At 37.8% G+C, this 27,251-nt stretch overlaps 1 protein-coding gene across 4 annotated transcripts in view; it reads left to right on the top strand.

The window, feature by feature from the left end:
* Positions 1-27,251, top strand: part of AHCYL2 (adenosylhomocysteinase like 2) — a 138,584-nt gene that overhangs the window by 107,406 nt on the left and 3,927 nt on the right. For all 4 annotated transcript variants that reach the window (XM_016148687.2, XM_016148686.2, XM_016148689.2 and 1 more), the window contains exons 5-15: positions 1,844-1,946; positions 3,272-3,366; positions 8,574-8,680; positions 9,777-9,893; positions 12,998-13,061; positions 13,550-13,638; positions 16,241-16,311; positions 18,329-18,423; positions 24,396-24,494; positions 26,117-26,185; positions 26,313-26,391. In XM_016148687.2, the coding sequence (XP_016004173.1) occupies positions 1,844-1,946; positions 3,272-3,366; positions 8,574-8,680; positions 9,777-9,893; positions 12,998-13,061; positions 13,550-13,638; positions 16,241-16,311; positions 18,329-18,423; positions 24,396-24,494; positions 26,117-26,185; positions 26,313-26,391 (988 nt within the window). The remainder of the gene's footprint in view (positions 1-1,843; positions 1,947-3,271; positions 3,367-8,573; positions 8,681-9,776; positions 9,894-12,997; positions 13,062-13,549; positions 13,639-16,240; positions 16,312-18,328; positions 18,424-24,395; positions 24,495-26,116; positions 26,186-26,312; positions 26,392-27,251) is intronic.

Here is a 27,251-nt window from a genome sequence, read left to right as displayed (position 1 = left end):
TCCAGGGTTAACCACTGTCAGGAAATTTTAAAACAAGCTTTTTAACCAAAGCCTTATCCTTGTTAAAATAGCTTTTAAAGCACTACCTTCTTTAAAAGAATCCAATCTCCATCTTATATATCAAAGTAAAAGTAAGTGAGGGTCAAATCAGTGAATTAAATTTTTAAAATAATTTTTTTAAAATTTGAAATAAACACAGATTTATTAAAAAGCTGCAAATATAGTATAACTTTTTTTCTGAACCATTTGAGAGTGAGTTGCCGACCTTATGCTCCTTCACTCACAGATATTTAATGTATATTTTCTACTAACAAGGACATTGCTCTGTACAACAGTACAACCATTCAAACAGAAGGAATTACGGAAACCCACCTAAAATAAATTCATTATTACTATCTAATCCTCAGACCCCGTTTGAGTTTCACCAGTTGTGCTATTAATATTTTTTATAAAAAAAGTATTCAGTCCATAGTTCTGTGTCTCATTTAATTGTCATCTCTCTTTAGTCTCCCTTAGTGCAGAATATAGTTCATCAGTCTTTGACTTCCATGACCTTGACACTTTTGAAGATTAGAGGCAAATTGTTTTTCAAAAAAGTCTCAATTCGGACTTTTCTCATGCTTCCTCATTATTAGATTCAAGCTATGTATCTTTGATAGGAAATGATGTTGCATTTTAAAAAAATTAATTTTATCAGGTGGCATGTGATTTTGCTTTGTCCCATAACTGATGTTCATTTTGATCCCTTGATTGAGGTGATGTCTGGCTAACTTTTCAAAGTTATTTTCCCCCTTTGTAAGAAGTATTTTGTGAGGTAATGTGAAACTGTGTAAAAACCCCATTCTTCATGAAACTTTTAAGTCACACATTTGTTTATTTTTATTTGTATAAAATCATTGTTTCTTATTTAATGGATTATAATCCATTACTGTCATTATTTACTGTGATGCTCAAATTGTTCCAATTTGGGTTTGGGAAAGCCCTTTCAGTCTGGCTTCTGTGGCTTGTCTTTTGACATATCCCTTTCATTTTTTGAGCACTTTCTTGCTTCTGATAGAAGGTTATCTAAGCTCATCTTGTACATTCCCTGTCCTAGCCCAGGAATTAGCCATTTCTCCGAGGAGCCCTAGTTTCTTTTAGTGGATCTGTACACTAGTGTGCTTTTTGCTCTTGGGATGTCATTGTTCCTGTATCTTCCTTTATTAATTTTGGAAAATAATTGCCCATTTACTCTTCCTATATTTCTTTTGTCCTTTTCTCTCCTTTTCTTTCTAGGGCTCCAATTACATCTTTGTTAGACCATTTGATAATATGCCATAGATCTTGGATGCTCTCTTCTGATTTTTTTTCCCCATTCTTTTTTCTTTCCATATTTCAATTTGGTTATTTAAATCCACTGATTCTGTCTTCAGATACTGTCCAGCCTGATGAGAGTATTTTTTATCCCTGATACCTTTTAATGAAAAATTTCCTGACATTTCTATTTGACTTATTTTAATGGTTTACATCTCCGTAGAAATTCCCTATCTGTTCACAGAACTATATAAATTGGTGGTTTTAAACAGAACATTTTGGTTCTGACATCCTTGGTTTAATTCTTACAGGGAGGCTCAGTATGTTAAATAGGTAAACACATAAAGCTCAGCTGGAGCCTTCCCCTCATGCCTACCTACCCCCAACCCTTGCCCTCTTATCAAAATACTGAAGAGTTTCCATAGAGCACAATTTGAAAATCATTGGCCTCAGTTATTTTATATGTACTTTCTATTGTCAAATATACAAACTTAATCTCCTTGAGCAATTGTCTGGCCCAGGCTAACTCATCTCCTGCTTTTTAATATAGGTGCTTATGGAAACTCTGGGTGCCCTGGGGGCACAGTGCCGATGGGCTGCCTGCAACATCTATTCCACCCTCAATGAAGTGGCTGCTGCTCTAGCCGAAAGTGGTAAGATCTGTGTTTGTTCTCTGTGTCTTTGGCTAAAGCAAGTCTTCAAAAAGTTCCGTTGTTTCGATATAAATCTTGAAAGGAGGTCGACATTTTGTCTTCGACAAAATGGATCCCCCTTCTTGATGAGTTTGTTCTTTCTGGACTTCTCTTATTAAATAGGATCTAGATAACTGTTGTTTTATAGTCATAAATATCTTATGTCTAATATTCCATTATTAGTTAATGCTTTGCCTTGAGTTATTAATATTAGAGTGCAGTGAACCCTAAAGTAGTATGGATTGGAAAAGAAAATGCTTCGGGCATAGTTTTATGGTCCTGCTGGTTTTCAGCAGTTTGCCCTGATTTAATGTTTGATGTTTCTGCTTCAGCAGTAAACAGGATTTGACCTGGCAAATATCTATTTGTTTACAACAGCCACCGACACTTGAAGGACAAAAGAAATAGAGAAATTTGAACTTTGCCAGTTTTTTCTCTTCACTCTCTGGCAGGACGATACAGATTAGAGTACCAAACACTTGTTTCAGAGCTCTTAAGAGATGCTGGGAAAGCTCTGTAGTGCATACATGTCTCTCCTTGTGCTGGCACTTTCAGCATTTTATTTTGTTCTTTCATTTTCAGTCACTCATTTATAAAAATTTGATTAATGTGTAAAACATAGAAAAATGCACAAATATATATAACTCAATGAATTATACATTTATTTTCAACAAATGCTTATTACACCTCCTATAAGAGATGTAAGGACAAATGAGACAATGTCTTTGCCCTCAGAATCTTATATTGTGCTTGAGGAGACAAGATGCATATATAGATAATGATGATACAAGAAGCTTATAAAAGTTCATATTTCACGAGAGATCACTTCCAGCTGAGTTAATCAGGCTTCTTTAGGAACATGACACTTAACTGGGCCATGAAGTGTAACAACATTTTAACAGATGGAGAAGAGGATGAGCTAACTAAAGTATAGAAGCAAGAAAGATCAAAGTGTAGTTGAGAAATGGTGAGAATTCCATGTGGCCTGGATCAAGAACACTTACTTCTGCTTTCTTCTTTTTTCCTGTTGGTCATAATTTTGGCATTCATCATACTCTTGTCCCTTTCATTTGTCCTCTTTGATCTAACAACAGCAGAATGACTACCAAAGACAAAGAAATGGATAAAGGGGCTGAAGACAATACTAATCAGTGAAAAAATTCAGTTCAAGGAGGGCAGCAGAACGAGAGAGTTTAGAATTGGAGAAAACCAGCATCATCTTGCCAGAATTTAGGGTCAGCCCCTTTTTTATGTTTTAATGATTTCTCTTTGTTCTTTTTTCTCAGGATTTCCTGTCTTTGCCTGGAAAGGAGAGTCAGAAGATGATTTTTGGTGGTGCATTGATAGATGTGTGAATGTGGAAGGCTGGCAGCCAAACATGGTGGGTTAGATTTCTGCTAACACAATCCTGTAGGGGCCTGGACGAGCAGGCTCAAAGAGGGAGGTTCTGGCCTAGGAGAGGGTTTCCCAACAGGAAAGAAAAAAGATGCCTTCTTTTCTAGCTGATGTACCTGGGTTTCCAGCATAGCTAGATGTTTATGTCCAGGGTACCCCAAGAATATTGAACTTCTTTATAGTCAATGTTATTTGTTAGTGCCGATTTTAGAAGCATTCATATTCGTCAGCAACATTAAAATACCACTCGGAGTTCACACATGGCTAGTTAAAAAATAAGATTCGTTAGTTATTTCCGCTACCACTGCTCACCACCACCCTGCAACAACAACAATAATCTAAACATACACACGCACACGCACACGCACACGCAAACACACAGCTCCTGTGGTAGCTTTCTCTCTAGAATCATATGCTAAATTTATAGTCAACCCAAAGGTATTTAAAGTTCAAATTTTTTCTCTTTGTTCATTTCCACCTTAAGAAAGATAACTAGGCAAAGTTATGGGGTTTTTATTTTTGCTTTGTTTATGTTTGTTTCATTTTTTAAAAAGATTGAGTTCTTGAAGGCTCATAGTGTACTAGATTCACAAAGAGAAGCAAAAAGCTGCACAAAGTATGAGGCATTCTTACTTTGCAAACATTTCTGTATGTGAGTCAGAAGAGAAATTAGGGAATCAACTGAAAAAAGAATCCTTGAAGCTGTAGTCCAACTATTGCTCGCTGCGAAATGCTGCAGAGCAGCCTCACCTGGTACACAGCAGAGAGAAGCAGCCCATCTTTCTGGATTCTATGATCCACGTCATTTTGCACCATATGCTGGTTTGGGGAAGCTGGGCTAAAGCCTTTCTAAAGGAGAGAGGCTATAAGATGAGTCAGCTAATTCCAGCAGAGTTTACAGTGACAAGAGGGAGTGTGACTGACAAACACTAAAGACATGCCAGGGGGTTTCTACTGGAAATAAAACATTAGTTTTATAGTCATGAACATAGAGAGGACATGGGATTGTTCCCGGAGAGCTTTTATAGACTGTAGAGCCAGCTGGAAATGTTGATGAAGAGAGTAAGACAAGAATAAAAACAGTTGTCGCCTCCCAGACAACAGGACCCATATCTCTTTGGATCCTGTCAAGATACAGTGCTTTTCCTTGCTTTCCAACCTCAGGAAGATTCCCTGATGACAAGAATTACATGATGAGAATTACGGGCTACGTTCATTCAGTAAATATTAGGGATAGCAACTACCTGCCTGTGTTTGATGCTTTTGTTAAAAGGGAAAAGCGGAGATTCCTGGGGCAAGATGGCATAGGGCATAGCAGCTTTGTACATCTCCTCTTGTGACCATACTAGAAATAGGACGAAACACAGAGCAAACAGCAAGCAGAGTCACCTGGGGTCTGGATGAACAGAGGTACTACAACTAGGGAGAGAAACAAGAAATCACCCTGCAGTGGTGGGAGGGGACAGAGATGTGAGGCTACCCTGTCCCAAGTGGCTGAGTAAGATGTTCCTCTTGGGCGGAGCCGCAACCACGACCACATTTCGCAGGGATGTACTCACTCAGAGCTCCAGTGCCAGGTCAGCTGCTGGGAGCGGAGGAGTCGGGGCGCCAGGGCCACACGGGGGAATGCTGAGTTGTCAGGCTTCATTTCAGTCCAAGGGTCACAGGTGAGGCTTTCTCCCGGCAGAGGTGCTGGCAATATCCATTGCTCTCTATTGAGCCCTCCCCACTCCGTGTGTGGACACAGGCACCGCCGTAGCTGAGGCATCATCAAACTGGATAACAGAGGTCACTCTGCCCAGAGGACTCTCTGAGACTCTGCCTATCCTAACTTGTGGCCCTACCTAAGCTACATCTGTTGGGGTCCTCAGTGTGCCCTGTGCCCCTTTCCGAGCAGCTCAAGCCCCACACTGGTGGCACCCAGCCTCAGTGCTGGCATGACCTCTTAGGCAACTTAAGCACAACACAGGTGTCAGCCCTCTGTGGATTGCTTGCTGAATTATACAGGTGGCCCTGGGGAGGCATAGACTGGTGCTAAACTTGGCCTGCAGCTGGGCCTCTGCTAATAAGACTGGGAGACTTAGGAATTTTGCTCAGTACATAGAAAAAGACACAGAAAGGCAGCCAAGATGGGGAAACAAACAAGCATGTCCTACACGAAAGAACAGAATCAAGCTCCCGGAAAAATGGAGTCAAGTAATCTACCAGTTGCAGAGTTCAAAACACTGGTTATAAGGATGCTCAATGAACTTAGGAAAGAATAGATGAATTCAGTGAGAACTTAGATTTTTAAAAAACTGAGGTGGAAATTATAAAAATGATCCAGGAAATGAATACAATGTCTTAAGTGAAGAGTATATTAGAGGGATGAAGTGGAGGATCAAATCACTGATATAGAGGATGGGGTAGCAGAAGACACCCAATCAGAACAGCAACAAGAAAAAAGATTCCAAAATAATAAAGATAATATAAGGAGCCTAAGGGATGACATCAGACGTAACAACATTTGCATGATAGGGTTATCAGAAAAAGAAGCTCAAGAAGTTGAAAATCTATTTGAAGAAATAATGATGGAAAACTTCCCTAACCTGGTGAAGGAAATAAACATACAACCCCAAGGAGCTCAGAGAGTCCCAAAAAAGATGAACCCAAGGAGGCCCATACCAAGACACATAATTAAGATGCCTAAGGTTAAATACAAAGAATCTTAAAAGCAGCAAGAGAAAAACAGATACCTACAACTGGCAGGCAGCTGACTTCTCAGAAGAAACTTTGCAAGACAGAAGGGCTTAGCACAAAATGTTCAAGGTGATGAAAACCCAGGATCTATAACCAAGATTACTTTATCCAGCAAAGCTGTCATTTAGAGTTGAAGGACAGATAAAGAGCTTCCCAGACAAAAATAAGCTCAAGGAGTCCATCACCACCAAGGCAGCGTTATAGGAAATGCTGGAGGGACTTCTTTAAGAAGAAGAAGAAAAAATATGTAGCAAAAATATGAATAAAGAATGACAATAACTACATATCTATTAACAAATACTTCAAATGAAAAAAAAGTGCTGCAATCAATAGAGAAGGTGGCTAAATGGATAAGAAAAGACCCTTAAATACTGCTGCCTACAAGAGATTTACTTCAGATTTAAAGACACAAACAGACTAAAATTAGGGGATGGGAAAAGATATTGCATGGTGGACCTCTAGAGAGTATCGTGCTGAATGGAATAAGCCAGGTAGAGAAAGACAAATGCCATGTGATTTCACATACATGTGGAATCTAAAGAACAAAATCAACAACAATAACAACAAAAATAGAAACTCGTAGAGGAGAAAAAAATGGCGTAGGTAATAGAGGCTCTGTTCATCCCTCTGGCGACCAAAGCAAAGTTGTGACGGAAACAGGAGCAGCAGCAAGGAAAAATCGCCTGGAATCTAGATGAACAAGCCATACGACTAGGGAGAAATCCAAGAAATCACCCTGCAACGGGAAGAAGTTTTTTAAAAAAATTTTTTAAAATAGAATCTCATAAATACAGAGGATATTTTGAGAGTTACTAAACAGGAGGGGCATTGGGGGTGTTGGTGAAAAAGGGCAAAGGGATTAAGAAGTTCAAATGGATAGTTGCACAATAGTCATGGAGGTATAAAGTATAGCATACGGAATAAAGCCAATAACATGGTAATAAATATGTAAGGAGGCAGAGGAGTATAAGATTTATTGGTGTGATCACTTTGTGAATTATATAGATCTTTAATCACTATGCTGTACAACTGAAACTATTATTGTATACTAACTAAAATTGAAAAAAAAACTCATTGAATTTACACTGTAAATACGAGCAGCTAATTCTCTATTATCTTCTAATTTAAAAAAAAAAGGAAAAAGTGGACGAAATAGTGGGATTTAAACAGTTTCTAGTTGCTTAGTATTTTTTGTCTCAGATCTTTTGTGTGGCTAGGGAATCAGAGGCTACAGGGGGAAACTCCATGAGGGATTTCATACATGCAGAAAAGGAGAGAGAAACTCAGAGGAGCCTTTCCATTTCTTAGGGCATCTGTTCTGAGAGTTTCTGCTGGGAGAAAATAGAACACAGATTTATAGTATGGTGTAAATATAAGAGTTTTAATGAGAGTCCTGCCTTCGATCCCTTCTCTCAAAGAAAGTTTAGTCGAATCAGAGAAAACAAGTCAATAGCAAGAGTAGAAACAAAAAAGAGATTAGACAGTAGACATGAGGTTGGGTTTTTGTGTAGCCAGGGGTCCAGGATGGCATTTTTGGCACTTGCAGTAGAGTTAATGATTGATGGGACTGCAAATTGGGTGCATGCCAATATGGGGCAACTCAGTTCTGTGGGACTTTCCAGGAGGATAGGTATACAAATTTGGAAAGTCCTGTCAGGCATTTGTAACAGCTAGGTGAAGTCCGAAGTGCCACAGCCTAATGCCTAATAGTGTTCTTAGCTGGTCTTTCTTTAGCTTATTTATAATTCAAAAGCTTTCCTCAGCTGATGAAAGCTCCAGTGGGCACAGCATTGTGTTTATCTTTAATCCGAACCTGAAATAGTGATGAGCTGTTCAGAGGCATGCTTACACACCTACATGCTGCACAGTTCCCTAGTTATTTTTAATTTGGTTTATAGCGAGTGTGAGGTTGTGCTAGGCAAAACCCTACAATGCTGCCTGACGTTTTGGATAGGCGAGTGCCTGTACTTTGGGAGAAGTAAAAAAATTAGTGAATATAGTTTTATAAGCCATTGTTCTGGAAGGGAGACTAATTATATGGCTTTATTTAAACTAAGCTTTGACTGATTATATTTAAAGTCCTGAACTTAACCAGTAGAAATATGCCGATATCAAATTTAGGCTTTCTGAATATCTACGGTACATTCAAGGGCTGGTGGTCTAGATAACCACTTGTTAGCCCTTAAGAAAATCCTCATTGTGGTGCTCTGTATTTTGATCTAGTAGCTGTGACATGTGGGATGGTCATTTGGCTGTGAGAATAATAATTGGCTTTTTACTCCTCATTGTCTCTTACTTCAATATACTGGCTTTAAGTTACTCGGTATAACCATGGGGGAAATTTGAAATATCTGTAAATCGACAATTAGTAATTGGAATATAAAATCCAGAGAAGCACTGGAAACCTTTAGCCTTTAGCAAAATGAGTGATATTATTCATGCTTATTATTGCAGATCTTGGATGATGGAGGGGATCTTACTCACTGGATTTATAAGAAGTATCCCAACATGTTTAAGAAAATCAAGGGCATAGTAGAGGAGAGTGTTACTGGAGTCCATAGGTAAGATTTGACATAGGCACACCTGGTTTTATGCAGCCTAGATGTATATTCTTGTAATTACATACCTGTAGAATAAATTATGTAAAGAATTGGAACCTACTATGAGGTGATGAAATTGATTCTGCACACCTATTTGTTTGTTTGTTTGTTTGTTTTTAATTAATAACAAACAAAGTAATGAGGGGGAATGGGTCAGGGAACATGTGTGGTCTTTATGTTTTCTAGTCATTGTAATGCAATGACTACTTGTCCTTTTTGGACAAATACATTTACTCAACAGATATTTATTGAACTTCTGTAGTGAGCCAGGAACAGCTCTACGAACTGTGCTAGGGTGGTAGCACTGGGCAAAACAGACAAAAACCTAGGCCCTCACAGTGCTTACATTCTTACCTAGAGACCAAGGATTTAAGGCTGTTTCTCAACTGAGTAATAATTCCCTGAATAAAGTTGGAATCATCTCTGTTTACTATTAGTCATCCAGAAAGAACTGAAAGCATGAAATAAAAGTTTTAGAGAAGTAAATTATGAGTATGCTTCAATATTCTGTAATCTTTTTGAATATACTAAGCTATGGGCTATATCATACCTTTAGATTCTTAGGGATGAATTTTGAATAAAAAATCCTGATTCTGATTTTTAGTTGACTCAATTTAAATAAAACTCTTACACACACACACACACACACACACACACACACATACATGTGTCAAGATTATAAAATTGAGACTATTTGAAAATTAAAATTAGTGCATTAGAGTAGAAGTATTAAAATAGTACTTAAAGTTACTCTTTTATCATTAAAAAGGGGAATAAAATTAATAAGCAATTAAAATGTTTACATTTTAAACATTACAATTTAGAGGTGGATCAGAGATTTCCCCCACATGCCTTTTGACTAAGGTATTTATTCTAGGCTATATATGGTCTCTATAAAACATATTCTTTATTTCTCTGTATACACCTAATAGGATAAACTTGTCATGTGTCATGCTCTCACGCCTACCCGATCAACATATTTCTGGAATTTGATAGGAAATTGACAGTAGATTACAGTATCTAATTGTTTTATGTTCCTAATTTCGCTCATTTTCAGGCTGTACCAGTTATCCAAAGCTGGGAAGCTGTGTGTTCCAGCCATGAATGTCAATGACTCAGTCACCAAACAGAAATTTGACAACCTCTACTGTTGCCGTGAATCAATTCTTGATGGGTAATTTTTTATTATCTTTGAGATAAACTTGAGTTGTTGAATTGAGGTTCTAATTTTTTTGGTTTTGGTTATTTCTGGGAATGATTCATATAGCACCCCTGGATTTATCAACCACATCATACTCAAGCTTTTGTAACCCAGAGGAACCATTGTTCTCACTATTATAAGCAAATCTATTTCACTTCAAAAATCAGACTAGCCCCTATCTATTGGTGAGACAGAGGCATTTCTAGTTTTTTGAATTCTGTAAGGACTGCCAGTCTGACAAACTCTACCTAGGTACGTGCCAAATATCCTGTTCTTCCAATACCTAGTTTCTGTTTCGACACTTGTTTCCCAACATTCCTTCCTTCTTGCTAGGAAGACTCAATAATTCTCTTATCTGAAACCACTGAGTTAGTCTCCATCATGTAAAGGATAAAAGAAGGGCCTGTGGGCCACATTACTAACTATGCTGAGCCCGGGAAGTTTGTGACACCACAGGCATTGGAGCCAGAAGGACCTCGGCTTGATGTCGGCTCTATCATTTATTAACTACAAAAGCCTTGACCCCTCTGTCCCTATTTCCTCATCTGTAAAATTGTAACAGTAAGACCTACATCACATGGTGATGATTAAATGAGATAAGGTATGAATCCTGGAGTTCAATGTTAGTTCCCTTGCCCTTCTTTTTATAACCCTGTATAGTAAGTTCAAAGATTGAGTTATATCTTGGGGGAAACTTTTTGCTTTGAAATCTTTTTGGGGGGAGGGGGATGTAAATGTTCAATGAAATTTTGAACTATTGTTAATTATTACTGCTTTAAGTAAATAGTATTATCAGACAGATTGGACATTTGAATGAATTCTCAATTCATCAGTCTGTTTATAGACTGTCTCTAGTTCTGTCCACATATGAGTGTTATTGTGATGAAAATAGCCTTGTGTCTGATAAAATCAATATCTAAGTGTACACTCATTAAAATATATACTCATCTACAACTAAATATCTTATAGATTTTTCAAGTCTCAAATCTGTGAGCCTAAAATTTGCCTATACTAGGTTCAGTAAAAGATACGAAAAGGTAGCTGTACTCGTTGATAAAAATGGACAGAGTCCCTCCTAAGCAGTATTTACCCTGAGGGTAAGAAAGATTCTTTAATATCAGAAATGTATGAGAGTGAGAGTAAGATACAAACAGTAGAACAAAAGTTAAAGTTAATGAAGAAACAGGAAAACATCAGTTATCTGCCAGAAACCTGCTGAGTGGTAAGAGCTCATCAGCACCTTCAGATGATGAGAAAATTTCCAGTTGGGTCATAGGCAATTGTTCCTCTCAGAGGAATTGAGAGCAGAGCTCAAAGAAGGGGGAAAGGATGCTCCACGGAAGGCTGCAGTGGAAAGGAGAGGACATTCAGGCCCATAGTACTCATTTATCAGTTCATGTGAGGAAAGGATTAGTGACGGAGCCTCTGTAGTTCTGAGCTGGTTACATGCTGCACCATGAGCTATAAGGGATTGGCCCCGTTGACTTCTAGAGGGCACTTCTGTAATTGGTCTTCAGTGCTGAAAAGCAGTGCAAGCGTAGCCTTCTGGAGACTGAGGTTCCACTTGGTAAGAGGAATAAGGGTATCTCAGATATGATTTTCACATCATAAAATAGATTATATTTCAGGAACTCTTTTAGAGGGTTCTAGGGCTAGAAGAGTTAGAAGTCAGAGACTCGATGTGACTTTTATACATCACCAGACATCTTACATCTTACCTCCACCCCACCCCCCAAAATAGTCATTTCTTAACTGAGATCTTTTCTATCCTTTATCCTTGAGCCTTGAGACAGATCTGGGCCCCTCACATCACAGGGAAATCACTACCTAACTGGAATCCATCCAGGTCTGTCAGCCTATCATTTGCAGAATGGTGGTGTAGATGAAGTTTCTTTTCCACCACAGTCATTTGTAGTAAGGAAAGACTCCAAGTAGTAGTTGGGAAGAGAGGCAGAAAGGCTTGAGGGTCATTTCAAAGCAGAGGAGGCTCAGAAATATTATCTATTGATTTTCCTTGCTGTGCTAGCCATTCCAAGACCATTCTCCCACGACTTTTGAGTGTGGTAGTACCCAGCCAGACTTGATCTCTTCGCTCAGCAAGATTTTCTCTGCACTTAATTGATATTTATTGAGTTTTATTTGGGTTTGTGGAGTTACATTAGTTCCTCTTGAGTAAAGTTGTCAAATCATTAAGAAGGCAGAATTTCTACTTTGCCTTTGAGGCATTCATAGGCTCTTTAAAACAAGAAAGGTTAGCAGATAGTGAATAGAAAGACCCACAGATGTTTGTAGGAACTGTCTGGTTTTAGTTGAAAACTTTCTGCCTAGCCAGGGATTCCTAGAGAGGGGAAACTGACTGAACCTTAAGAGAAACCAGAAACTTCTACAAGTTCTTCCAAGAGACCCTGAAAACAGTAAGGACCTTTATTCTAGTTTCATAGAGAACCAGAGATAAAGAAGTAGAACATGTCTGAGAAGTAATCTCCCCCAGAAGACTCCCTATCTCATGCCGTCAGTGTTGGTGTGTTTCATAGCTCTTCCCTGTCTGGTTGCTCATCACCTTCCCTGTTGAATTAATGTGGGACTTCTGGCCACTCTGCTACTACTAAATGTAGTATTCATTTATCAGTGTTATATTTTATGTGTCTGATTCAGTAAGCTAGAATGTTTTTATCAAGCCAGAGTTTGTCACCTCCTAAATAAAAATTACTTGATTCTTATTTTCTTCTTCATATCTTTTATTTCCAAATGTTATATAATAAATATATACTTCTCTTATGTTTATAAGTTACTTTGTAGTCTATAGCTTCTTCCTTTCTATACCACTCCTAGACAAGGGGGAAAAACTGAAAAAAAACTCACATATAAATGGAATTGATTGAGTAGCATGGAGTGAGAAAATACATATTTTATTAAACCTTTCTTCGAGTTATTAAATATTTTATGTAGGATAGAAACTAGGCTTTCTTTCAAAATAGAGGGGAAAACCCACAAAAACATGAAAATAAAGCATCCTATCTATTCTCGAGGGAGAAACAAGAGATTTTTCTGATAAATGTTTTTTCTGCCGCCCCCAGACTTAAAAGGACAACAGACATGATGTTTGGTGGAAAGCAGGTGGTGGTCTGTGGCTATGGAGAGGTAAGGTTTGACCTTCCATTTATTACATGTTTAAAATGTATTTTGCCGAAATAAAGTAGAATTTTTCATCGGTATGGACATAAGCGTGCATTCATTTACCTCTTTAGATGGGAAAATAGTAACTTTAGAGACCCTCCGATTAAAGTACAATCTTTCTTTTTCCATTTGCATTTTTGCTGTTTTTTCTTAAGTTGATTTTTCTTAAGTTGACTGTTCCGGTGCACAGTTTGTGATGTTCTTTTAGCTTGTGTTTTGATTATAAATCGTGAGTGTGGGTGTTCTTATGCACATGCATGTGCTAAGCAGAGGCTAAGAGTTTGTTTATGAACTGCATTCATTTATTTGTTTTTCTTATTTTCCCCCCAATCATGAATCTATTCAGTGAAATTCCTTTTGGGGGCGGAAAGGGGGTACACATTACCAGAAGCTTTGAGAATCTTGTTTTCTCGTTGACTTTCCTTATTATATGTACTTCCTTCCCTCTTCAGGTGGGGAAGGGCTGCTGTGCTGCCTTAAAAGCCATGGGCTCCATTGTGTATGTGACTGAGATTGACCCCATCTGTGCGCTTCAGGCCTGGTAAGCATGCAGAAGGAGCTGTGCTTTGTCCCCCACACTGCCATCTACCTCGATCTTGCACCTGCCTCCAAAGAGTGTCCTCTGGTTGATACCACATTTTGACTTAGAGAACCCAGATCCTGAGAGAGGCTGCCGTTAACTGTAAGCACCTTTCTTTCAGAAATCAAGGAGCCCTGCTCAGAGAGAACAGAGACTGTCACAGAGCCTAAAATTTAGAATTCCAATGGGAATAGCCCCTGCCTTGACCCAGAGAACAAGTAGTAGCCCCTTACCTTCTCCATATGTAATTCTACTTCTTTGAAAAAAACAGTGATCAAAAAAAGAAAAATGCCAGCCTCAGATCCTTTCTGACATGATGCACTGAAAAGAGCACTTCTGTAATGTTCCTTCCCAAAATGTATAACCTAAATCTAATTAGGAGGACACATCAGACAAATTTAAATTAAAGGTAAAATTTGCTAACTCTGAGTGAAGGGTATGTGGAAGTTGTTCATAGTAGTCTTATAATTCTTAAGTTTGGAATGATAACAAAAAGTAAAAGTTTAAAAATAAAAAGTTCCTTTCCCATCTGTAAAATGTGGGTAATCTTACCTACCTCAAAGTTAAGTAACAATTACATGATCATTATATATGATTATACATTATATAATAAATAAATAATTATATAAAGTACAGAGTTGCTGTCATGTAATAAATGCTCACTAAATGGTAACTGTCATTTAAATAGTCTCTCCCCATCCTCAGCAGCATAGAAAAATCACTGTCTCTGAAAACTACTGCAAAGCCCCAGTGTCTACAGGCTGGATAACCCACCCAGTCTTTACTATTAAGCCTTCCATAGGAAGATACCCAGGATCAAAAGAGGCATGGCATAAAGATTTTACTGTAATAATTTTCCCCTGTCCTACCACTCCTCACACATTCTAGCTGTAAACCCACAGATTTCCCCCAACAGAGTTGTTGGCTTTCTCAGAGTCAGGGCTCCAGCACATGAGGGGAACTATCACCGATCTAGTACTTTAAGGGTTCATTAGAAAAACCTGACCATTGCTTTAATACTGATTGAGATACTGATTCAAATTATAGACATGAACTGATCACTTTCTAAATATAAGTACTGTGCTCTGTGCTGACGATGAATAAGATGAATAGATGAATGAGACAAGGTCCCTGCTTTTAGAAGCATATGGTCAAATAACCACTGTGCAGTGTAGTAAGTGCTCTGATGGAGATAAACAGCGCATGCTTCTGTATGAACATAAAGAAGAAATATCTAACTAAAGAGCAAGAGGGCATGGTCGAAAGAGGTTTCAATAGAGCTGAGTTTTGAAACTTGTGTAAGTGATTTCTTGGTTTGGAAGTAAATTCCAGGTACAGGTAACACATGGTTAGTTACTGAGGAAGGAGAGAGCATGGCATATATAAGAGGCTCAAAGTATTTTAATATAACTGGCTGATAAGATAAACTTGGGGTGGTGGTAATATCTGAGATAGCAATCATGTGTCAATATAATCATATGTCAGTGTAACTATTTGAGTCTTATCTTAAAAACAGGCAATCTCAGTGACGTATTTTTAGCAAGGAAATGACATAATCCAAAATGCATTTAAGGAAATCAAATGAATTAAAGAGACATAAACCTAGAGGCAATGAGATTGAGCCAAAGGCTACTACAGTAATCAAAGCAAGAGATAATAAGACCTGACCATAAGCAAGGCCTCCATATATGGAGATGAGGGGACAGATTCAAGAGATTTTAGGGAATTAAGGAAAAATAATCAACCAAACTTGGTGACAACTTCAATTAGGGAGAGGCAGTAGGCTAGGACATTTTAGTTTATTTGGCTCATACAGCTGGGTGAACAGTAATGCTGTTGATCAAGATAGAAAATATAGAAGAAATAGGGTTGGGGTGTGAAAAAAAATAATGAGTTTCTCTTCAAAACCAATTAAGTTCAAGATCCTTATGGGACATCCGGGAGGAGCTATCTAGTAGATAATATGATCCAAGGCTCTGAAGCTTCAGAGACATCTAAATAGATGTGAGAATCAGCCACCTACAAGGGGTCATTTGTAGCCAAGGAAAGGGTACAGATAAGTGCTGAAAAAATAAAGAGTACCTACATTTAAAGACTGACTGAGATCAAGAAAGAGCAATCGGAAAAGTAGAATAATCAGTATCATAGAATCCAAGGAATATAGAGTTTTAAGAAGGCAAATAATGTAGCAGAGGAAACCAAGTAATAGAAGAGTCTAAGGAAAACAATTTTGTTTTGGCATTCAGGAGATTATTGATGGTCTTGGGGAGGGCAGTTTCAGTGGAGTAAGTTCAGTGATAAAATGGCACTTTCTAGAAACTCATGGTTAACCCTGTCTCCCTATTTTCAGGATTAATTAGGTTCCAGTGATGTGAAAGAACCTTTTATTTCTGTCCTGTATGAACTAAGGGAATGGTTTGAATTATTCACTGCTAAGAATAGTCCAGCTATATCAAGAAGTGACAGTGTAGGTACCAAAGGAACATGGTAATAGCTTCTGAGACTCTGTGGCAAAAGGCTCCCCAGCTGTCTATTTAGGTTAATTGATGCTTTATTTCTACAGCATGGATGGATTTCGACTGGTGAAATTAAATGAGGTCATCCGACAAGTGGATATTGTTATTACCTGTACAGGTATGATTATAACATACAAACGAGGGTGGCACTTGGGAACATTTTCATGGAACAAGTGAAAAACGACTGGGGAAATATTCTGAACAAAACTAGTCTAAAAACCAAAAGTAGTAGTCTACAAAACTAGTCAATTCTTTCACATTCTTCCTACCTCTTCAAAGCTCTGACCAAAAGTACACCATTAGGTCATCCCTAGAGGAAAATTTCTTTCCATCCCTTTGTTCTTTATCTCCATCCATCCTCAACTACCTAGGAGATGGCTGGAGATGAGTTTTATATGGGAAACCAGATCTTACATGTATACTTTTGATTTTTTATTTTACCTCCAAAAGTGACGTGTGTTTCTCTCTAGTCCCTGCAAGTAAACCTAGGCTACAGAAAAATTCTTCATAGTTAGAGAAAGTGGGAAAGGTAGTTGTGTTAACTCCCAAAAAGGGATTTCGAGTTTTAGAGAGGAATTTGCAGAAGTGGCTAATTTCCTTGGACTAGGATTTTATCTTTATGTTGGAACCATAAACTGTTGGAATATTGGGGGGGGGGGTTTATAATCGTATTTGCGAAGAAGAAAATTCACAATATTTAAGAATCGAAATATATTTGTAGCCTCACGGAGAGCTAGGGTCAGAGAAGAGGTAACATAAGAAACTATTTTTGCTTTGTATCAATCTTTTCGACCTCTTTTTTTAAAGAGAGCTTTATTGAGATGTAATTTGCATGCCATAGATTTCAGCCATTTAATGTACAATTCAGTGTTGTATAGCAGATTCATAAGATCATTCAGCCATCACCACAATCTAATTTTTGAGTAGAATTTACATATCACAAATTCACCCTTTTAAAGTATATATAGTTAAGTGATTTTTTTCCAGTAAAGTTGTGCAGTATTCCTTTTTCTCATTCTAGAACATTTTCATCACCCCCAAAAGAACCCCATTTTATTAGAGTCACCCGTCATCTCACCCTCCGCTTTTCTCCAGCCCGAGGCAGCTGTTAATCTGTCTGTCTCTATCAATTCGCCAATTCTAGATCTTTCATGTAAATAGATTCAGACAGTATGTGGTCTTTTATGACTCACTTTTTTACTCAGCATAATGTCATCGTTCATCCATGTTGTGGCACGTATCAATATTTCATTCCTTATTATTGCTGGGTAATATTCCATTTTAAGGTTTTACCACTTTTATTTATCCATTCATCAGTTATGGGCACTTAAGTTGTTTTCACTTTTCAACTATTAAGAATACTGCTACTATGAACATTATGTACAAGTGTTTCTGTGAATATGTTTTTAGTTCTCTTGTGTATATACCTGCTGAATCATATGATAACTCTACTTTTAACATTTTGAGGAATTGCCAGCTTTTCTAAAGTGACCGCAGCATTTTACAATCCCACCAACAACGCATGAGAATTACAGTTTCTCCAAATCCTTGCCAATACTTAGTATTGTCTGCCTTTTATTATAGCCATCCTAGTAGATGCGAAGTAGTGATTTTTCATTGTGATTTTGATTTGAATTTCTCTAATAACTAAAGATGTTGAGCGTCTTCTCGTGTGCCTTTTGGCACATCTTCTTTTGTACATCTTTTGAGAAATTCAGTTCAGATCTTTTGCTCATTTTTAAGTTGGGTTGCCATTTTATTACTGACTTATCTAAGAGTTCTTTATAAATTTTGTATACAAGCCCTTATCATTTGTATGATTTGCAGATATTTGTCTTGTGCTGTGGGTTGTCTTTTTATTTTCTTGGTGGTATCATTTACGGCACAAAAGTTTATTATTTCGGTATAATTTAAGTTTATTTTTTCTTTGGTTGCTTGTGCTTCAGATGTTATATCTAAGAAACCATTGCCCAACCCAAGATCACAAAGATTTATTCTCATGTTCTGCTAAGAGTTTTATAGTTTTATCTCTTAGATTTAGGTCTCTGATCCATTTCAAGTTAAATTTTACATATAGTATGAAGTATGGGTCCAACTTCCTTCCTGTTCATGTGGCTATCTCTTCTGTCTACAAGGTAACAAGAATGTGGTAACCAGAGAGCACTTGGACCGTATGAAGAATAGCTGTATCGTTTGCAACATGGGACATTCCAACACGGAAATTGATGTGGTAAGATCAAGTGACTCATCACTGGGGACTTTTTTCCTCTTTGCCAAGAAACATGAACCGGAAGAGGAAAGAGTAGGATCACCAACCATCCTTGACATGACCGCCCTGGCAGAGCTGCCTAAAGTCTATTCACTTACTAGCCCTGTGACCTATGTTTGTGGATAATATAAAACTTCTTTGTCTCAACTTAATTATTTCATATGATTATTTCCTTCCGCCCAACCTTGAGGCTTGCTTACACTGTAGGCCATTTTATCTTTATGTTTAGGATTGAGAGCTGGGTAAATTCAAAACTACAAAAAAGATACTATAAATGTGAGTATTTGGGGGGTATTTAATCTTTCCATAAAAGTGAGATAAGTAGGTTAGTCCAAGGAAACAAGTCAATGGGGAGAAATCTATGGGCTGAAATGAGAACATTGCTTAAGATTGACTGTGTCTGTTAAATAATGTGGTTCCTCTTTTCTCTCCCTCTTTGATTGAGCTAGGTCTCCCCTTAACTATTTTCCAGATTATAGTAATCGAGTCTGTAGGTGTCACAATCAACTCAGTAGCGCATGTTCCTCATGTTCCTCAAACGTGGAAAATCTATCACTTTGGATCTCTAATTTGGTTATAGTTACCCTAAACAATTTTAGTCTAACATAACACTTGGTCCTACTAAGTTGCCCAAGTAATAGTTAATAGCAGTGTTATTTATTTCTTTTCGGACTTACCAAAGTATCTCTCAGTGTGACTTTCACCCTGGTTTTAAATTTTTATGACATTTTTATGGCACAACCGTATTTCTCTCAGAGTAAATGGCTCAAGCAAAGCATGCTTTCATCTCCACTGAGGGCTGCTCTGATTGAGCCTCAGCATTGCCAGGTAAGGATCAAGCGATATATTGAGAGCCTGTTAGATGATATCTATTTGAAATAGTTTCTCATATCTATTTGAAATGGTTTCTCTTTTTAACTCTGTGCTCTCTTCTTCTATTTGTAAAAATAGCTAGACAAACCACCTACCAAAGTCTGTTTCTACCCTTGAGGTTTCTGAGTGGCATGGCTCCATTACTCTGTCTTACCATAATACTTTGCTTATAATGAATTATTTAGTTAGTTCTTTAGTTGTTGTTGTTGTTGTTAAATTTCACTTATGTGTGATACTGCCCCTTTAGTAAATGGTCGAAGATATTAATATTCTAAAACTATCTAGCATACGATTGTACTTTTTTGGGGTTAATCTGCTCATAGGTCCCCCAAATGGGAAAAACTGAAGGGAAGTAGTCATGCTCTGAGCCCTGATAAGAAATCTTATTAAGGGAAGGGGGAAGAAATTTTCCTTCTAAACACTCAAGAAACTCTGAAATAAAAATAATTCCAATTACAGTCATATATATATTTTATATTTTTATTTTATTACATTTCACCCTCTTGACCACCCTATGAAGCATTATTCTTTTCCCTGATTTTCATTTGGGAAACTAAGAAGTTAAGTACATTGTTCAGTCAAATACATTGTTTCAAAATTAAACTGGAACACAAAATCCAGGGTTTTTTGCTTCTAGTCTAGTTTTTGTTTTATTTTGTTTAGTTTTCCTGCATATCGTACTACTACCTCCTCATGATTTCTAGATTAAGTTCAAATTGCGATGGTAACCTCTCCTCTGAAAGCAGCCCAAATGTCAGTAATCTCGCAGCATAGAGACTGGGAGACACTTTACCTTCAATCACAAACATTTATTGTGTGATAGCTATATGCCATGTGCCATTTTGGGTGCTTGAAATCAATGAACAAAACAAGCTAACATTCTCATGGAGCTTAAGTTTTAGAGGAGAAAAAAGACAATAAACATAATAAGTAAAATTTATGGTATATTGGAAGGCAAAAGCACCACAGGAAAAAAGAAAAATTACAGCATAGTAAGGGGAATCGAGAATGCTAGGTTGTAATTTTAGGTAGAGGAATCGAGGTATAAGCCTCATCGAGAAGGTATGATGTTCGATGTTCAAACAGACTCAAAGGATTGAGCCATGTGGATTTTTAAGTGAAGAGTATTTAGCGAGAGCAAATGCGCTGAGGCAGAAGGATGCCTAGACTGTTTGAGGATCAACAATGAGGCCATTGCGTTTGGAGCAGAATGAGCATGGGGCAGACAGGATGAACTCAGAGAGGTAATGGGCCAGATCTTATAGGGTGTCATAGGTCATTATGAGAACCGATTATATTCTGAGAAAAATAGGGAGCCATTGTACAATTTATAACAATCTAACTTCTGTTTTAAAAGAATGACTTTTATTTTAAAGGGATTACCCTGGCTTCTATGTTGAGACTAGGCTTAGTTTTGCAGGTATTGCTAGGTAGACCCAGTATCTGCCACAAATGTTAGCCAAGGGCCATCTCTCACAATTCTGTGCTCTTCTTACAGAAGGTTTACAACTCAACCAAATGGTCCAGAAAGGGAGATGCTCAGAAGAGCTTTGGAAAAATTAAGTTAAACTCAACCTTTGATGATAGTGTCACAGGGCATGTAAAATGAAATTTAAGGAAATAGCACACTCAACTAATAGTTAAAACCAGAATGTTCATTCACTATTTCACAAATTTGTATTGAATGCTTGCTCTGCTCTGTGCTGAGTGCTTGGCTAAAGAATGGCAGGGAACAACATGCCTCTTCTCCAGGGCCTTGTACTCTCCTGTGGGAGACAGACAAAATAAACAGACGGTTATTGTCAGTGCCTTGTGTTGAAGAAAAACAGCAAGGTGAGGACGTTGAAGATACTGATTTAGTTAGGGTGATCAAGGAAGGACTCTGAGGCGATAACATTTGAACAAAAACCTGAATGAATTGAAGGAGCAAGCCATGTGAGCATTCTATTCAGAGAGAATGGTAAGTAAAAGACCCTGAGGTAGAAACATGATTCACGTGCTTTGAAGAACAAAAAGATGCCATCTTGGCAGAAATAGAATGGGCAAGGGGATGAGGATAAGAGGCAGCTAAGGAGACAGTGGACTTCGTAGGCCATGATAAGGATTTTAGACTTTATTCTAGGTACAAGGAAAGCCATTGGAAGGTTTTGAACAGATGACTGACAAAATCTGACATGTTTTAAAAGATCACTCTGGCTGTTGTATAAAGAAAACACTTCTGGAGTTTGAATAGCGACAGGTACGACAAGATGCTCTTTCAGTATTTTCAGTGACAGAAGGCGGTAGCTTGGATCAGATGGGTAAGCAAGCAGTGGGGGTAATAAGAAGTGACATATTGTGAAAGTGTGGGAACAATGGGATTAAGTAGAAATTTATAATTTTACCTGACCTCAATATGGTGACTGCTGCATTTCTAAGGAAGGAATAGCTCATCAAGAGTGGGTCATTTAGAAAGGTGCATTCTCTTTTTTCTGAGAAATATTAATGTCGTGAATACTTAAGGAACCTGTGATAGAGATTGTGCTCTTAGCTGCCTTTTGGCCATGTCTTTCATGTATTTCTCCCTCAAAAGCAGATTTGCTTATCCATAAACTTCACAATTCAAGAGTTTAAATCTTTATGTACAATTGCATTAAAAATTTTCGTCAGCAAAAGAATTACAATCTGAGACTTGCTATTGACAACATACTTTCTAAGACAGAACCACAGTTGTTCTCCCTGAAAAAACTGACATGCAAAATCATATAATACCACTTTGTGCAAGCATAGCAACTGGCTTATTTACAGCGGGACATGCACCTAATTTGGAAAGGTGATCTGCATAGGGTACCTTTTTCCTGGTGGATTGCTCAGTTATTGTAAATCCACAGTAAAGACAGTTGGATGTCTTTAAGAGAAATTCTTGTAAACCGGCACTGGCTGTAGGAGACCCTTCTCTCGGGGACTGTGACTGCCAAACAAACCTTAATAGGTTATTAGAGCTTCTGGGATACTACTAGAGATTATTCAATCAAGTTTATCTTCACACCATCGTTTTAAACTGACCCTCAGGTCTTTTGCTGCATCAGAACCATTCCAGTGCTCTCATAAAGTGCCTCGACTAAGTAGTGATCATATTATGATGTTCACGAGAACTGTACTTTCCTTGATTCCATCATATCTTTTTTCCCAAGGAATACCTTCTACGACAGGAGGCTCTTGTTAACCATGGAATGGCTCTTTGCTCCCAGTCACCAAGATTGCTTGTCTTCTGGGAGATTAGGAATGTGAGACACTAAGAATCTGAAGTACTTTTAAGTCCCATCATCTCAATAAAAAAATACCAGTGTCACCAAGGAGTGGTTATTGCCTTCCATGGTGATATTTCTAAAGGCTAAAGGATTTACCTTGTGTATCCTTAACTTCCCCAAATTGTCTGTCTGCTTAAATTTCTTTATAACTCTATTTACAGTGTTTATTTCTAAAATTTCTTTTTAAAATCTAAATTTTAAAGTAATATTGCTTAGTTTAAAATTTCAAACAATATAAATATATCTAAAGTAAGGAGTAAAAAATTTACAAAATTACAATTATAGTATATTGTTCTGCAGCTTGATTTTTTCACATAATAATAATAAATGATTTTCATGTTAACATGTGTGGATATACTACTTTTTTAATAAAAAGGATTGCATAATATTACATTGTATGGCATTATCTGGTTTAATTAGTTATTCCCTTGTTGATTTACATTTCTGCTATTGTGAATAACACTGGGAACATTCTTGGAAACTTGTATTTCTGAACTCAAGCAAGTGTTTCTATAGGATAGAACCTTAAAAAAGTGAAATTGATTGATCAAAGATTAGGTCCATATAAAATTTTATTAGCTACTGCCAAATTGCCCTCTAGAAAGGTTGAACCAATTTATGAAACTTGGCAGCTCAAGAAATTTTTTATTTCCCATCTACTTAATAATTAGTCTAGACTATTGATATAATCCTGGATGTACTGAAGTATAATTATATATCTATCTTTCCCACTAGATTGGTAATGAAAAGATGATACAGTCCCTGTCCATAGATAGCTCACAGTCAAGTAGAGGAATCCACAGTCTTATCTATAATAATGTCTTTTACTACAATGTGTAGAATATAGTATGTACTCAGCTAATGACTACTGTATAACTTAAGTGTTTCTCTTTATATGTCTGTAAACTGCTATTTGGCAGAACCTCTCAATTTTACCAGCTTAAGCTAATGGGTAGTCTTAGAATACGACTCCCTTTCTATTTTTGGCATTGCCCATTGGAAGAAGGAAGTTGTCCTAAATCTAAACCCTGTGACTGTTACTTGATTGCTGCTGTTAATAAACTTAATATTTCTTCTCTTGTTCTCGGAATATACAATATACAGAAATGGAAGGAGGGTGAGCCACTGGGAGCTTTACTCTGCCATTAAGCATTTCTATAAAGGCTACCTCACATTTGCACTTAGGTCACAAAGCTTCTGTAACTTTAGAGTGAACCACTATCATTGAGAAGGTGGAACCTGGGACATGGGGACGTGAGGGCAGAACTTGGGCCCCCAGCATGCTATGTTTAGAACATTCGGCCTTCTCTAATTAATCTCACTCAGCTCTGATCCTTTTTTATGTGTCTCTTCAGCACTTATGATTCAGTTTGCACTGTTTTAATTTGCACTTGTTTGCATGTTGCTTTGTAAATATTTTAAAGGCTTTCCCCCCCTCACATATGTATTGTTTTGTGTCCCCAACTAAAATATGAGCTTTTTGAAGGCAGAAACCATGTCTTTGGTTCCTTTTGTATTTCCCATAGCACCTTTAACTGTGCTCAGCAGAGAGTGGGCGTACAGTATTTGTTGTGGAATGACATCCTGGCTGGGCCTAAGATTAAATTCCCTGAAATGGAACAGTCCTAATCAACCCAGGACAGGTATTCTCCATCTGGCATGTTGGTTGCTTCTTTCAACTTGCTATTTGAAATGGCTCCCTTCAGCATCTTTCCATCCACAAAGTGGGACTCGGCGTGGCTGATGATGTGCTTGCTGTATGTATTCCAGGCAAGTCTGCGGACACCAGAACTGACCTGGGAGCGAGTGAGATCACAAGTTGACCATGTAATATGGCCTGATGGCAAGAGGATAGTATTGCTGGCAGAGGTAAGACCTGAGGCTGGTAAGAGAGATTCAGCTTTGTCAGGAGAGACTGTAATACCAGGTCCCCTCCTCCTCATGTTCTCTCATACTTTCAACTTCTCTTAAGTACAAGCTTAACTGCTTTACCAGGTGATTGTTCATCTCACTGTGAAAAATCTTTTCATTTGGCAATTAAGAAACTATTTTGGTTCCCCACCTTTCATCAATTATCCTGTCTCTCTATGTCACTCTACAGTTGAGTCAGATAATGACTATTTCTGAGAAAGAAATTAACGAATAGAACCAATGCCACTTTGAGTGATGCTTACGAAGAGATAATGTCATTTCGGGGATGGTTTAATCAGTAAGCACAAAGTAGATATTCCTGACTATAAGACTGTCTTAGGTGAGCTCCGGGAAGGTCATGTCTTTGATCGATTCCATTTTTGAGTGTCTGTTCCCTTGAACTGAGCCAGACATGTAGTAGTTCCCAGTTATATATTGATTGAGTGATTGACATTTCCCTCTCCTGGTTTCTTCTAGCTCAGACTTACGCTTGACTTTCATTCCACTTAGCCTTCTTTGTCAATGTTTGGATACTTTTCCTTTCTTGAAAGCCTCTCTTCCCCAGTCCTAGATTTCTGACAGCTATAATGATGCCCCCTATTCTTACCTTGACACTTTCTCTTCTTTAGGGAAAGATACCAAAATAACAAGGAGGATAATAATACTTTTCTTTTTTTTAATTAAAGAATTTGAAAATATAAAACATACACTGTCTTCATCTGGGGACCCTTAAATTTATGTTTGAGTATCCTTCCTGTTCTCCTCACCTTTCTTTACCTTCTCTCACATTCTCAAATACTTTAGGACATCTGTAAAGGGACTGAATTATTTCTTCACAAGAAAGGGGTCGTACGAGGAGGGGAGGGACAGTTTGTTAAATATTAATTGTTTTGACGTCAGCTCACTGTCTGGTGACCTATTTCCAGTTGCCTGGGAGGTCCCATCCAATAATTTTGGTAACAAAAGCAAGCAACACCATTAGTTTTGATTTCTATGGTTGAGCAAAAAAGGTGGTCAAGGAAATAGATCGAGAAATGATGGCATTGGAAGGAGAGTCTAGCTCTTCTAGTCTCTAAATCCATTTAGTATACAAGGCTGCCCTGGAATTCAGGGAAACCAAACTGAGGAAGAGAGGCAGAAAAATCCTCACAGCTTCCTAAATCTAAAATATCTCCCCTCACAACCTGGAGAGATTGGCCCTGGATTTGACTAGATCATGGTTTAGGGCAATCTTTCAAAGGAATGCCAATACCTTAGAAGAAGGATATTCTGCAGCTGAAAGTAGAAAATTCAAGAGAAATATACCCTTTCTTGGCATAAGCCTCAGTACCGTGTGCCCATCTCTATTTCTTTTTACATAATCCCAGAGATCTTTTATCTATTACCTTCATCAAATTTTCCAGAATTTTTCGTGGTTTCATTTAAACATCTGTCAGCTAATTTCTATTTATTGAACACCTGCTTTTTGTCCTGTAATATTAGTTGGGAAGAATTCGGAAAATGTCAGGCATGCTCTTCCCTCACTCCTAAAGGCCAGAGACTTTGTCCTAACAGTTTGTGTCTTAATCCTTGTCATCTAGGGCCGTCTGCTGAACCTAAGCTGCTCCACAGTGCCTACATTTGTGCTTTCAATCACTGCTACTACTCAGGTAAGGCCTCCAGAGTGGGAAAGTGGTGGGCTGGATAGAGCCATAAGACCAGCAGGGTTTCACTTGCTATGGGGTAGATTGTTGTGAATGCCATGTCATGTCAAAATCCATGTCTCTGCTTTTCTAGGCGCTTGCCTTGATAGAGCTTTACAATGCTCCTGAGGGTCGCTATAAGCAGGATGTCTACCTGTTGCCCAAGAAAATGGGTAAGCATGCATGCTTCCATCCTTAGCCTTACCAAGGTAGTTCAGAATCAGAGGCTAAATGAAGTTCGAGGGCATTATTTTTCTTATGGATAGAAAAAAAAAATACATTTATCTTGTAGAGTAGAAGCTGGGATTCCTAGGTTCCATCCTCAGTTAATTTATCACATTTTCCACATGAATTACCCTAGTGAAGTCGTGACACTTTGCTGTGATCTAGTTCACCTGCCTGTGAATTTTAAGAATTTTCTCTCTTAAAAGTATCTCGTATGCAAGAATCTCAAAGGAGAAAAATATGTTCCCTCAAGAGAGAGGAATCATCTCCTACCTTGTGATATCTGACTCATTCCAGTTCTAGGCTGCTAGATAGCCCCTACCAAACTTTTCTTAGACCAAGAAAACTTTCAGGCTGCACATTCTAACTTATACCCCATTGTTTCAGGCCAAAGGAAAGATTCTGAATAGCTTCTGTTAAGAGTTTAGTTATGTGGGTGTTTCGTATAGGAGAAACATTAAACTCTCTTAAATTTTTAAAGAACTTGCCTCAAGCACCTCGACTGAGACATTGTGTTTATAAACTCCCAAGACAGATCAGGGACTAAATCAACTTCTGGTTTTGTTTTGCTTTATTTAGCTCTAGATGCAAAGCAACTATTAGAACTTGACATATTTTCCCTTTAATAGACTCTGTGGAAGGCTATAAAAGAAATGGAACAGTCCATATTCTGACTGAATGTATAATGAAGTTAGGGAAACCAAAAAATACATAGGAAATCGCATAAAATTTTGAATAAGCAGTATGCATTCAGGTAAGGAAATGTAAACAGAAATGCATGAGATAATGAAGGATACTGAAAGCAAGG

This window comes from Rousettus aegyptiacus, unplaced genomic scaffold (assembly GCF_014176215.1).
Source record: "Rousettus aegyptiacus isolate mRouAeg1 unplaced genomic scaffold, mRouAeg1.p scaffold_m13_p_13, whole genome shotgun sequence".
NCBI lineage: Eukaryota > Metazoa > Chordata > Mammalia > Chiroptera > Pteropodidae > Rousettus > Rousettus aegyptiacus.
This window is presented reverse-complemented; position numbering and strand designations above follow the sequence as displayed.